General features: G+C 46.7%; 1 protein-coding gene across 2 annotated transcripts in view; it reads left to right on the forward strand.

Annotated features, from left to right (window-relative positions):
* Positions 1-14964, forward strand: part of LOC137341081 (thrombospondin type-1 domain-containing protein 7A-like) — a 368227-nt gene that overhangs the window by 302006 nt on the left and 51257 nt on the right. For both annotated transcript variants that reach the window (XM_068003999.1, XM_068003992.1), the window contains 3 exons: positions 2028-2033; positions 5675-5808; positions 13552-13705. In XM_068003999.1, the coding sequence (XP_067860100.1) occupies positions 2028-2033; positions 5675-5808; positions 13552-13705 (294 nt within the window). The remainder of the gene's footprint in view (positions 1-2027; positions 2034-5674; positions 5809-13551; positions 13706-14964) is intronic.

The following is a 14964-nucleotide window of genomic DNA, read 5'->3' on the forward strand; positions in this document are numbered from 1 at the left end:
GAAATTAACAAATTGGAGTATACCAGCTCCTCCCCTTAAGTATATAACTTTTTACCCTCGAAATGTTTACATAATTTTTCTGATATATACATTAGTTTTTTAAAAAGAACAGGTACAAACATTGTGATAGTAAAAAAAAATTAAAGATTACTCTGTAAAATATATAATAATAGGTAAAGTATGAAAAAATATCTGGCATTGATGTGGTTCAGTAATTATTGAATTCTGGAGTGTCAAATCAAGCTGTTTGGATAAGCAGAGTGATACTTAACAAGGATGAGACTGAGAGCCATTAACCCCCAAAAGACTGCAGAACAATGCACTTAAATAAAAAATTAACCTTCAAACTGTACAACAGAATTGGTTTCCATAGAAGTTGATGGGAAAGAAACAACGCTGTTTTCTAAAAAAAAATACTGGGGCTGAATTCTCTCAACTGTTTCACTGGACGCCCATTGTAACTCCAATGGGAGTCCAGCAGCACAGCTCAGAAATAGACCAGGACCCAGATATGCTGACTCCAACCTTAGTTGGGAAAGCCAGGTTGTCTTGGAAAAGGGGGAGCCTCCATCCATCCCTTACAAAGCCAGCCATGTCAGATAGAAGAAGGGACTGGAGCAGGGAATGGGTAGCAGGGATTCCTTACACTGCGAGTTCACACTACCCACAGCCTTTAAGGGACCCAGCATAACACTGGAGGCCAGTGCGCCCTATAAAAAGGGCACACCACCCCAGCCTCCAAAAGGGTGAAGGTGGGCACCGATGGGAGAAGAGAGAGGCAATTCTAGGGTACGGAAGCAGACTGGACCCCTGAAAATGGAGATTTTAAAAATTAGATTATTGTAGTATCAGCCCCTTTCACAGGGGGCCTAAGGAGGCACTGAATGGGGTCTTGGAGGGGGGTGGGGGGGCAGGCATTTCCCCACAGATGGCAGTAAAAGTTAACAGCAGCATGAGAAAGGTGGATGCATGAGATGCACCTACAGTGGTACAGGTGCCCACCAGCCCCATGCAAATGAGGTGCCCTCCACCTGACCCCGGAACATTTGCTGTGCATTTTCAGGGTGAATAAATGTCTGAATGGAGCTCCCACTTAACTGGAGTAAAATATATGTACAGTTGAATGGAAATGTACTTAAATAAGAAAAAAAAAATAATGGCCCAGAAAATCCTCGCGGACAAGACCCCAACAATTAAGCCAGGATCATGCCAGCTGGCGACCTCTGCCACTGATCCCAGTGGAGTATGTGGGGTAGAAGGGTGCTCACTCTATTTAAATATTGCCAGTGAGCTCCCACATTACATGGAGTGCGTCTAAGCAACCTGCCTTCTCACTGAGGCTGGAAATTTTTTTTTTGCCGTTCCAGGAAACAGAGTATTGCTTCCACAACGTCCAGAAAGAATATCGCAATGGAGGCCAATAATATCAATTTTAAAATATTTTGGCCGACTTGGCTTTGCGGATCCAAGCTGTAATCCAGGCCTAGTCAGCCAGATGAGCCCCACTTCCACCTCTTTTCACTGGGTGTTCCAGCCACCACTGTTCCTCCAGACCTCTGCCAATGTAGGGAGACCCTGTACACAGGCCCACGCCCTCCCCCCCCCCACCTCCCCCACCTCCCCATATATATGATCTTGTATGAGGTGGGTAGAGGTCCTTTTCAAAGCCCCTTACAAGGCCAATTGAAAATTTTGCTAGAAGCAAGGTACCAGAGTATCCGGACCCAGTCTAGTTTATGATCCATCTGCCAGAGTGCTCTGGGAGGGTCTTGGATTTTTGCCCTGATATTAAATGGAGTTGACAGAAAGCAGGAAATCCAAAACTGGTCACATTGGATTTACGAGGCTGAAAATCCCCATCGACAAAGATTTCTCTGTATGGTTTTTAAGCATATTAGAAAATGTAATTTGTAATATTTAATTTTAAACAGAATTTATCTTTATGAACAATGAATAACTGTGTTGAATAATAATATTTCTTTGTCTTTCTTCTGCCTTTCCTTTGACAACTTGCGTGCTCACACCAGGCTCAGGTAAGGCAGTATGTACCACTGTAAAAGTATATGTGTTAATTCTACTTTGCAGTTTGTCTACATTCATCTTTAATTGTGTATTTGTATTTATTTCCTATACTTTTGGTGTCAAATCTAAAATAATTTCTCTTGTTTGAATTAATTAATTTTTTTGTGTGTGTGTTTGTGTGTGTATGTGTGTGTGTGTGGTTGTGTATCCCTTGGCATTGCTTTGTGTTAGTCAGAGGATGTGAAGGCTAACTTCAGAGAAAGTGAAATGTGTGATGGCTAAAGTGTGACAGGAAGTTAATGTGACATTTACAGGAAGTCCACACTATATGCAAGACTTTAATATATTATAGATAACGTAGTAAAGTACCTGATATACATGTAATATAGTAAAGTAATTAATATTGCCTACATACAACAGTCATCTCTGAGAGGCTTGAAAAGGTAATATATAAATGCATGTCTTTATTTTCTTTCAGGATCCTTCTGTGATATATTAAAGTAACTATTTCAGCAACAAATAGTTTCAGTCAAATAGGAATCTCATATTGTGTAAAACTATTCAATATTGGATAGCTGCTCAATTATAAGAACAAATATAGTTTGTGAAAAACATGCATTAAAAATAGAATACATCAGATGACCGAGGTCCTTGTGGGTTTGTGAGAATTCAAAAACAATCTCAGGCAGCACTACAGACTTTATCAGTAATTAGGATCTTCCTCAGGAATCCACGATATTGCAGGGCCCAACTGAAGGAGAGCAGTGCTGCTGGGAGCAGGAGCTGCATGTCAATCCACCGCGCTGCTGCTGATAAAGTCTGTAGGACCGCCTGAGATTTCTTTTCAAAACTCCCACAAACCCACCGGCAGATCAACTGTTTCTATTGGTGGGAGGAATCAAATCCTGGAGCTCCACAGACTGGATAAGGTGAGGTTGTGGGCCGAATTCTGGACCGCTGCCCTTGTAAGAGCAGGATCAGAACAACATGCAAGAACCAGAGGTCTAAGGTCATGCCATGAACGCAACAGCTGCTTACAGGTGCACCTCAACATTCTGTGTCAGTCGAAGACCTGTGCATAGAATGCCAGCTTTGAGGCTCCACATGTCAATTCTGTCTGTCAGTGCCTCTCCCAGATAATATTGTTATCTGGCACACTGTCTTTGATATACAGAAGTTTAAACACAGAGGCAGCCATCACTTGCTGATGCAGAGTTACTGGAGCATGCATTAGGCTATAGGAAACCTGTGTCATGTCCATTTGTACCTCTTCCAAGTCATTCTGTGCTCCCAATAACCACCAGAGTCAATTCTGTGAGAGACCTGCCCTCTTTGTTATAGTTGTTTCCAGCCACTTCCCGTTGTTTGTCATTTAAATTTTAAAAATGATGACAAGAGGAACAGTTCAAAAAAGAAATGTATAGACGTAATTAAGGATTTTGAATTTTTGGACAGTACCTTTATAAAAGTCCTAGCTGTCAGAAAGCAATGATGTTAGATTTCCTTCACAAATTGGATAAATCTTGGAAAGAAAGCAGAAAAGTTTTAGCTTCACCTCTTTGATGGCTTCAGTTTAATTCACCTTAATAATTATAAGGGTGCCTTATCAGGGTCATCTTAAAAATAATTAAAAGCATCAAGTTTATTGCCATTTACAAATATTTAATGACTTTAACCTCATTCTTCCTTTCAAATTTGCATTGTTTAGTAAATGGGAGTGAATTTCAGCAGAGGCTGTCCCATCGTAACCTTGGACAAGACACAGAAACCCCAGAAAAATGGCTTTAATATATGTATATATATTATATATTGTATGTATGCTGATCTTATATTTGAATAATAAGACTCTTGATACTGTTTAATTGAAAATGTCAATCTGTTTAAGTGGAGATGACAGCTGCTGTGTTGTTCACCAGTTGATAGGTTTAATTAGCCTGCAGCTGATATGAATAACTATGGCATCTCATAAATGTTGAGAGCAATTCTAATCGCTTTTTAATCCACCCATTAATAAACAGCAAACATTTTCCAAATTATAAAAAAGTTTTTTTCATACATTCCTGACAGAAGAATATTGTGGTTTACAGGCTAGTTACCATGTGCTCCCATTAATGGGACTAAAGCTTGTTTTTTATCTAGGGAATTATAAGTATAGGAAAATAAAAATAAATGGTTGGGGGGGGGGGAGATTGGAATAAGTAAATTGCTCTAATTATAAAGAACTATTTTGGAATAAAGGTCAACTGCAGAATCGACACTTGTATTAAAATGCACAGCGTGTTGGCACATTCTGATGTACTCTAGATTATTTTTGGCATGAATTTTCTATCTGTTAGAACAGAAGGCCTGAACTATGTTCAGTAACTCTTAGAAAAATCATAAATTGAGGTGTGCAGATTCCTTCACAAACTGAATAAGTTATCAACCAATACACGGTTCACTCCTTCTTGTCAACATGAAAATAAATGGGGGAGGATCAGTTGAATTACTAATTACAAAGAACTATTTTAAAATACAGATACTAACTTATGTAACCATAGTTTGACTTTTTATCAATTCACTATACTGTATATTAAAGTGACTAAAAGAAAATAACACAATTTATCTTTAGTCATTATAATACTTTCACATTTCTAACAGTTTCACACTCTTTCTTATGATGTATTTATACTTCACCCTGACACTAAGCCTGCAGTGTAAATCCAGAGTCAAGACTCAACCTGACTCCGAAGATAATCAACATGACACTCCATGGAGAATACAGCCTCATGCTCCTTTGGTTTGACATCATAGGGAGCATAAATCCCCTTGGGCACTGTTTTATCTTACCTGACATTAATTTAAATGCTTAGAGAGTGAGAATTCTCCTTTAATTCCTTTTTAAATATTTAAATTTTAAATTTTAACTCCTGGGAGGGGAGCTCAGAATATACATGTAAGTACAAGAGCACAGAACTTTCCCCTGAGCAAGCTCATTGGAGTTCTGGCCAAACAGGAACCAGGCAGTGTAAACAAGATATAGCTGGTCAGAGAGTAACTGCAACATAAATGCAGCCTTCTAAGCATCTGATATTGGCAGGAAACATTTTGCTAAAGCGAATAATTAGCTTTTTCACAGACAGATTCAGAACATATTTTATTTGAGTGTACTCTGAATTGAATAAAGGATTGCTCCATTTGTACATGTATCTCATTCACGGCTGTTGGAAAGATACTTACTGAACTCACAGTATCTTTGCACAGTCATCACCATCATTAATTCTGGCATCCCCACTGCCACTTTTTTTCTTTATGCCAATTATTATAGTTGGCTGTTTTGCTATATTCACCAAAGTCATCTTCTACATTATCCCGCCCTTGACGTTAGGTTTTCCTCTGGGGCTTTTTCCAGAGGCTTCTCCACTCAAACTCTGCACAACTGCAATAATGATCCCATCCATCATATAACCAGGAGTAGGAGAGGGACAATGAATGGCATCTTTTGGTTGTGAATATGTTGAGCTGCAAAAAAAAAATCTTTTGCTCCTCAGAGAGTAGAAATCAAAAGTTCAGCCTAGTTCTGGTGGTGTTGAACTAGGAGGAAGACCCTAAGGGTTAGTATTTGAAGTAACTAATTTTTTTTAAGTCAGTACTATATGCATTATTATCATAGGTATATGAGGTGGTTCCCTGCCACAGCGACTGCAGTCAGTATGTGTGGATAGCAGAGCCATGGAGTGTGTGCAAAGTGAGCAATGTGGACCTAAAGAATAACTGTGGAGAAGGAGTGCAAACTCGGAAAGTGAGGTAAAGCTAAATATAATCTATTTCTTATTTCAAAGGTCTGAATTGAAATCGTATAATATTCTTGATTCACATAGAAAGAAGCTTCTGCTCCCCTGGTAGTTTAGAGGGTAAATGCATTGCATTGTGGAGTATTGAGCAATACAGACCAGGAATGCCCAGGTTTGATCACTGGTCTGTCCTGAGTTAGCTGATCTTAGCCAGAGCACTGTTGGGAAAGGGAAAGCTCAGCTAGGGTTCCTGCTCCTGATCATCATCCAGTATCTGCTACATGAGACTCCTGCTCCCTTAACCCCATTCCCACTAAACTGCTGACCACCCAAGTTCGCTTCCTGGCCCCCATGCTATCCGAAGTTATAAATGGTACCTTCTTCTCAGGCACTGTCCCCCTTCCAACATTAATACCTCCTCAAAAAAAATCTACCCTCGACCCCTCTGCCTTTGCAAACTACTGGGGCTCGATTTTGGGATCGTGTTTCCGGCGGGTTCCCAGCGGGGCGGCCCCAAAAATCCCGATATCCGGTCACGTGACCGGATCGCGACGAAATCCCGGCCACTTCCGGGTACCGCGCTGACGTGCGGGGCTGCGCGCGCAAGCACCGCTGGTGGGAATCCCGCAGGCAATTAAAGCCAGCGGGGTTCCACTTGAGAGTACTTACCTTGCTCGTTGTGGTCAGTTAATGAGCTGAAGCAGCTGTCAAAAGAGGAAGTGTGGGATTTTAGGTTCAAGGCAGTGAGTTTCACACACTGGGGGAAACAGTCCCTCGCCAACCAGGCGTGTTGCAGCCAGCAGCCTGTGGCAGGTGCCAAGGTGCGCTCCACGGGGGAGAGCCCTCACCCACGCAGGAGGCCACCGCGTCACATAGGGCAACCCCTGCCCTCCACCACCCCCCGCCAAGCCAGAGGACAGACTGACACGAAACCGCAGCCCCAGTCCGAGGAACCACCCACCTACCCTGCACAACCCCTCAGACCAACACCTGCCATATGGGTGGTGCGTTGACATCGTCGGAGGACGAACAGGATGACCAGCCTCGCAGTCCACGCCGTCCGCCTCGGAGACGTGGGGCCCCCCAACACGGTGCGGTGGCACACCCACCTGCACAGCAGGAGGGAGGGCAACCGCAGAGAGAGATGCGTCGCAGGAGGCACTACCCTCCGCACAGGGTGTACAGAGCGAGGCTCAGCTTCATGGACCTCTCCGAGGAGCAGTGCTTACGGAGGCTCAGAGTCAATCGCCAGGTAGTCGCCGACATCTGCAGCCTCCTTAATGACGAGCTGCTCCCTGATGGACCAAGCAGCATCTTCCTACCTGTCACCGTCAAAGTCACCACTGCCCTCAACTTCTTCGCATCCGGTTCCTTCCAGGGTGCCACCGGGGACATCACCGGGGTCTGTCAGTCCTCTGCACACAAGTGCATAAGGCAGGTCACCGATGGGTTGTTCCGCAGGGCCTCGCACTACATCAACTTCGCCATGGACGAGCGCAGCCAGATGGAGAGGGCGGTTGGATTCCATGCCATGGCCGGCTTCCCACGGGTGCAGGGTGTAATCGACTGCACCCACATCGCAATACGGGCACCTCCGCATGAGCCAGGGCTGTTCATCAACAGGAAGGGGTATCACTCCATGAACGCCCAGCTCATCTGTGACCACCGCCAGAGATTCCTACACATGTGCGCCAGATACCCCGGCAGCTGCCACGATGCCTTCGTCCTCAGGGAGTCCGCCGTCCCGCCCATCCTGCAGGCACCCAACGCCGGCAACGGCTGGCTCCTCGGCGACAAAGGGGTATCCCCTACACACGTGGCTCATGACACCTCTGAGGAACCCCATCACCGAGCTGGAGCGTCGGTACAATGACAGCCACACTGCTACCAGGTCTACAATTGAGCAGACCATAGGGCTTCTCAAGATGCGCTTCAGGTGCCTTGATCGTTCTGGGGGAGCGCTGCAATACACACCATTCAGAGTGGGACGAATCATAGTTGTCTGCTGTGCCCTGCACAACATGGCCCAACAGAGAGGGGTGCCGCTGGAGGAGGCCCCATCCACACCCGCCACCCACATTGAGGAAGGCGAGGGCGAGGAGGAGGAGGAGGAGGCGGAGGAGGAGGACGCGGAGGAGGAGGACGCGCCAGAGGATAGTGGACGACCCATGCGCCGAACCACGACTCACCGGGATGGTCGCCGGGCCAGGGAGGCACTCATACGTCAACGGGTCTCCTAGAGTCAGACACTGCGAGGCGCTCGCATCTCCTCACCTGCACATGCGAGCGGCCATACCAGCCCCCTCCACTGAAGAGTGCTGCCAGTAATCCTGCACCCACAGCAGTGTGCCCAATGGGTGGCAGCAGGTGTTCGCCGTCATGATGGCCTCCACGGAACGCACCTATTGCACAGGCCGCGGAAGAATGGACGAGAGGTGGCAGGAGTGGTGAGAATAGACTATTTAATATCTCCAATGTGACATTATATAAAAAAAAATGTACAAATTAATAAACACCCTGGTGTATTCCCTTTGTGATTATAACGCCTTTGCAATTCTTTTCCGGGAACCCCTACGTGGTGCTACCCCTGTGGCTCCAGCAGAGGTAGTGGCAGGTTGCTCGTGTTCTTGCCTTGACCGGGTAGATGCTTTTGGCGGACGGCCCCTGGGTTTCGGTGCCCGTGACGGCACCTCCACAGACTGCTCCTCCTGCACCGGGGCAGGGGCAGACTCGGCCACCTGGAGAGGAGGCACCATTGCGGGTACTGGTTGAGAGGTGGGCGACGGGTGGGACGTGGGGGCGCCTTGAGAAGCGTCCCCGCTTCCATGTCCCCGGTCACCATCATCCCTCTCTTGGCCTCGGCCCACATCACCCCTTCCACCCTGCTGGACGGCAGTTTGGATGGCATGTGTGAGGCCTTGCAAGGCCACCCCTAGTGTATCCGTCAGCCTGTTGATGGCGGCGGAATGTTGCTCACCCTGAATCCGTACAGACGTTGTCAGGGCCTGCAAGGACTCAATCTGGAGCTGTGCGTGACGCTCGAGGGAGGCCAGCCTGTCCTCCACCGCAGACAGTCCCGCACCTACCTGCGACACTGTGTCGCCGGTACCCTCCTGTGCCTGCGCCACCAATGCCCGCATGCAGGAGTTGGACTCCTCCATCGCCTGCGCTATTGCGGACAATGCGCGCGGCACCTCTCCCAGTACCTCAGCAATTAGCTGGTGCCCCTCGACGACTCTCCTTTTCACTGGTGGCCCCCTGGGTTCAGCATCTGGGTCCGGCTGAGCAGAGCCTGGAGATGAGTGCTCCCTCCGTCGCGGACCCTCCGCGGCTGCCCCTGCCACCAGGGTCTGCTCATGCTCACTCGTGCGCAGTGACTCACCAAGTGCTACCCCAACTAGTTGGCGAGGGGGACCCACCGAGGTGCGTGTCTCTGCGCTGGTGGATGGTTGGCTCTGATGTGACGATGCACCCTCAGAGACCGCCCTGTCCTCTGAGGAATCGCCCTCCACGATCGCTTAACACACAGACGGACCTGCAAAAGAACAGAGGGCACTTTGAGGCATGTGGACCAACTTGACAGTGCGCCTGATGGCAGGTGATGATACGGTAACTCGCGATCATGGGTGTTGAGTGTCAGCTTTCCCTTACCGGCCGTTTCGGCAGTGACACACTCGCCATCGGCCACCGACAGGCAATGTCGCGTGCGGGCGAGGTCGAGCGCCTCCACCTCGGCGTCGGTGAGCTCCACCACTTGCGGCGGCCCACCTCCGGTGCGTGCCCTTTCCCGATCGTTCTTGCTTCTCTTCTCCTGTGAAGGCAAAACACAGATGTGTGAGTGGGTGCGTATTGCATCGTGAGACGCATCGAGCATCGGTGTGGTTGGGTTGAGCGTGGCGCAGATGGATGGGAGGATGCGTGGGCCACGTGCCCATCCCATTGCATGGGGATTGGGGTGTGTGGTAGTGTTCGGGTGGGGTCAGGGACGGTGGGTACTTGCGTGCACGGCGAGGATGGTGAATGAGTGGCTGTGAGGATTGCTGATGGAGCGCAGTGGTGGCTGTGCAGGAGGGGTTGAGATCTGTTTGGCGTGATGGTGGGGACGGGATGTGGGAGGGTGCGTTGGTGTACTCACCTTGCCAGACCTAGTCAGGTCATTGAAGCGCTTGCGACACTGCTCCCAAGTCCTTGGGGTGTTGCCCCTGCTGCTCACCTCCGCCGCCACCTCTGCCCATGCCTTCCTGGTTGCGGCGGCAGGGAACTTGCGCCCATCTTCTGGGAAGAGTGTTTCCCTCCTCCTCCTCACGCCCTCCAGCATCAGCTGCAGTGCCAGGTCTGAAAAACGGGGCGCAGCCTTTCCCCTTTGCTGAGCCATCGTCTCAAACCTCTTGATTGCAGCAGGAGGGGCTTTGGGAGACTGCCCCTTTAAGTGGAGCTCCTACATCGCGTCGACGGTACTGCGCATGCGCAGCCGGCCGGCACGCAGCTGGGGAGCGGAGAACCCGGAAGCAGGGCTTAATCAGGTCAATTATCCCGCGATCGCGTGGGGGACGCACACGATTAGCCGTCCGCGTTTTCCACGCTCCCGGAGGACCACCCGCTGGGAACCCGCAGGCCTGCTAAATTCGAGCCCCTGATGTCTTGTTTATCTCCCCCTCCAACCAACCCACTTTATGGCTGCCATGCTATTAGTCAGCTGGACACCAAGCTCTGAAATTCCCTCCTTATACCGCTCTGCCTTTTCATCTCCCTCTCCTCCTTTAGACTCACCTCTTTCACCAGGTTTTTGGAGATTATCTCCTTCGTCAGGTGAGATTATCTCCTTCGCTCACCTGACGAAGGAGATAATCTCCGAAAGCTTGTGATTTTCAAATAAAACTGTTGGACTATAACCTGGTGTTGTAAGATTCCTTACATTTGTCCACCCCAGTCCATCACCGGCATCTCCACATCATGACCAAGTTTTTGGGCAACCTAATATCTTCTTCATTGACTCAGTGTCCATTTTTTCTTTATGCCTCTGTGAAGTGCCTTGGGACATTTTCCTATGCTAAAGGCACTATATAAATGCAAGTAGCTGTTGAAATCAGGAATGGGTTTGTCAACTTTGAAAGAATTGGTTGGAACTGATCTTAAAGCCAATCGAGCTGTTGGCCCTGATGGTATCCACTATAGGAAATGAGGGCTGTGTTATGCCATCTGCTGGCTCATATATTTAACCATTTGTTGAGGTCTAGGATTGTTCCCATGTACTGAAGTGAGGCCCACGTGGTGCCTATAGTTCAGAAAGGGAACAAATTAGAACCTGGGAATTATGGGCTAGTTAGTTGATGTCAGTTATAGGCAAGCTGCTAGAAAGAATTATTAAAGATGTACTGTATGATCATTTGGAAAGCACATTGGTTATTATACAATCCCAACATAGGTTTTGGAAACGGAGGACCTGTTTCACCAACTTGATCGGATGATTTGAAGAGGCCACAACATTAATGGATGTTGGTAGCCTGGTTGATATTGTGTATCTTGATTTTGAAAAAGCCTTCAATGAAGTACCACACACAAGGCTGTTAAGTAAGGCTGCATCCTATGAGATTGGCTGTCAAATTTTAAACTGGAATTATAGAATCATAGAAATTTATGGCACAGAAGGAGGCCATTCGCCCCATCGTTCTGTGCCGGCCGAAAAAGAGCCATCCAACCTAATCCCACTTTCCAGCACTTGGTCCATAGCCTTGTAGGTTATGGCACTCCAAGTACTTTTTAAACGTGATGAGAGTTTCTGCCATAAAAAGCAAGGGACCAAGTACTGAGCATAGGAAACAGCCTTCCAGTCACAAAAACGTCTGTCGACCATTACCCTTGCTTTCTTGAGCCAATTTTGGATCCAACTTATCACTTTCCCTTGGATTACATGGGCTTTTAGTTTCCTGACCAGTCTGCCATGTGGATCCTTGTCAAAAGCCTTGCTAAACTGCATGTGGACTACATCAAACGCACTACCCTCATCAACCCTCCTTGCTATCTCCTCAAGAAATTCAATCAAGTTAGTCAGTTACGACCTTCCCTTAATAAATAGCAAATTGATTCTAATTGACGGTAGCAGCTCTGTGTGGGGTCTAGCCACTAGTGGAGTAACATAGGGATCTGTGTTACGACATTGCACCCCATCTTTATCGATGATATGGATGAAAGCATTGGGGGAACAATTCTCAAGCTTACTGAGGGAGTTATGTGAGGGAGTTGGGATTTTAGATAAAATAAATAGACCTCAGGCTGATCTTGATACACTACAGCAATGAGCCCTGTTGTGACAGAAGTCCTGCAAAATATATAAATGCAGTATGATGCATTTGGATCTTGGTAATTCCAAACATGCGTATACCATTACAGGGTTTACCCACTTAAGACTGCAGAGCATGAGAGGGACCTGGGGGTCATATTTCATGAAACATTGAAGGTCCATGCCCAGTCTCACAAGGCCATAGGGAAAGCAAATAGGATGTTGGGATGAATAGTTAGAATAGTTAAATACAAAACTAGAACATAGGAACATAGAAATACAGTACTTACCCCTATACAAGGCCTTGGTATGGCAGCATCTAGAATACTTTGTCCAGTTTTGGTCCTCTTAAATGGTGTGGGATAGCAAGGCCCTGGGGAAGGTCCAGAGAAGGGCCACAAGAATGATACCTGGTCTTAGGGCCCTTAGTGATCAGCGTAGACTAAAGAACTGGGTCTTTTGTCACTGGTGAAGCATAGAATTAAAGGGGATAGTATTGATGTCTTTAAAATGATGAAATTAATTGATTCTGTTTTCATGGATAGATTATTTGAGGAAGGGCAGGACCAGTGGGCATCAATACAAAATAAGAAAATATCGAGTTAGATTAGATGCCAGACAGTCCTCAACAACTGGAATGGGTTGCCAAAATATGTGGTAAATATGGATCTGCTACAGGCCTTCAAAAGAGAGCTGGATAAGTTTTTGCGAGTGGAAGGCATCTTGAGTTATAGAAAATCGGGTTAGCTACAACCAGCCTTCAGGAATTGTTTGATTACTTCTGAGGGTCGTAGAGCAATTTCCGAGAGTTTGTTCATAAATTGGCCTCAGGTTCTTTCTCTGTTTATATGCTTCTCCCAGGAGATTGCATGACTCGGTTGGTGGAGGGGGGATTGGTGGAGTGGGGGAGGGGGGCGGGGGTTGATGGTGCATGTAGGCTGCACCATGAGTGGATGGGACAGGCTGGATGGACAAGTTGGTCTTCTGTCCTTTTTCACATGTTTGCATGTAACTGGGTCAGTGATGAAAAACTTGCAAGATCACTTGTTTGCATTGTGTTCATGACAAGATTGAGATCACAGACATAAATGCTGGGAATTTCCTCGCGAGTTCTCCCGATGGGCTGCCTTAACTTCGGCGGAAAGCCTGGATAGTCGTGTAAATGGGAATTACGTTGCAGTTATGGTGGCCCGAGGATATTCCCATGGATAAAAACCTATAATAGTTTTGGATCTGCCATGAGTTCTGATAAAATATACATTAATAGAGAAAGCTCTCTAACAAACCAACAGCAATTTTCTAGTTGTGGGATAACTGATTACCATAGCTAGGTTACTCATAGACAATATATAGCCACTTAATGATCTTCATTTAACATTTTGGATTTTGACCAAATAAAGAGGTGACCTCAGCAAGAGTGAGCCTTATTTGATTCAAGTGGCATGTGTAAAATTAATTCACTTATGCTGACATTAGGTGTATGCAGAACACAATGGATGGTCCCATTGAACCAGTTGAAGACTACCTCTGTGATCCAGAAGAAATGCCACTAGGTTCCAGACAATGCAAGCTGCCATGTCCTGATGATTGTGTTATGTCTGAATGGACGTCCTGGAGCAGGTGTCCTCTGGTAAGATAACAGTAACTGGTTGCAGTGAATATTGGGGCAGAACTTACTCCCGAAATAACGGAGGAGCTCAACAGCACTCTCCGTTTTTAATGGCAAATCAAAAGAACAAGTTCCCGCATTTGCACATGCGCACTAAAACGCCGAAATCGTGAACTTGCTCCTGTTGGTTCGCCGGCGAATTAAAGGGCCATCGCATGCTGTAATCAGGGAAATTATTGAAAAAGCGGCAACTTGCTCTTCCGTCCAGCTGTAGAGTAACTAATTACGCCACCAAAAGGTACGCTTAAAAATACCAGGACTAAACTAAGTTTTAAAAGCGCAGTTAGTCTTAATGACTGCCAAACAACTAGAAATTAACTTCTAAAAATGTGGAGTCTCATATTATTCCTTATTTTAATAGTTTTTGGTCATTAAAAGAAATTTTAAAAATGAAAAAGTTAACATTTTAAAAAAAAATTTCCTTCTGTCTTTTTAATTTAGTTCAATTATTTCTTTGGCTTTTTATTAAAAAAAATAAAATGTTTATTTACAATGACTTCCAGAATACTAACTTTAAATGAATGAAGTCACATTCAACGGCATTACCATCGCCGAATCCCCAACCATCAACATCCTGGGGGTCACCATTGACCAGAAACTTAATTGGACCAGCCATATAAATATTGTGGCTACAAGAGCAGGTCAGAGGCTGGGTATTCTGCGGCGAGTGACTCACCTCCTGACTCCCCAAAGCCTTTCCACCATCTGCAAGGCACAAGTCAGGAGTGTGATGGAATACTCTCCACTTAGTTGGATGAGTGCAGCTCCAACAACACTCAAGAAGCTCGACACCATCCAGGACAAAGCAGCCCGCTTGATTGGCACCCCATCCACCATCCTAAACATTCACTCCCTTCACCACCGGCGCACCGTGGCTGCAGTGTGTACCATCCACAGGATGCACTGCAGCAACTCGCTAAGGCTTCTTCGACAGCACCTCCCAAACCCGCGACCTCTACCACCTAGAAGGACAAGGGTAGCAGGCACATGGGAACAACACCACCTGCATATTCCCCTCCCAAGTCACACACCATCCCTACTTGGAAATATACCGCCGTTCCTTCATCATCGCTGGATCAAAATCCTGGAACTCCCTTCCTAACAGCACTGTGGGAGAACCTTCACCACATGGACCGCAGCGGTTCAAGAAGGCGGCTCACCACCACCTCCTCAAGGTTAGGGATGGGCAATAGATGCTGGCCTTGCCAGCGACGTCCACA

Source organism: Heptranchias perlo, chromosome 2 (genome assembly GCF_035084215.1).
Source record: "Heptranchias perlo isolate sHepPer1 chromosome 2, sHepPer1.hap1, whole genome shotgun sequence".
Classification (NCBI taxonomy): domain Eukaryota; kingdom Metazoa; phylum Chordata; class Chondrichthyes; order Hexanchiformes; family Hexanchidae; genus Heptranchias; species Heptranchias perlo.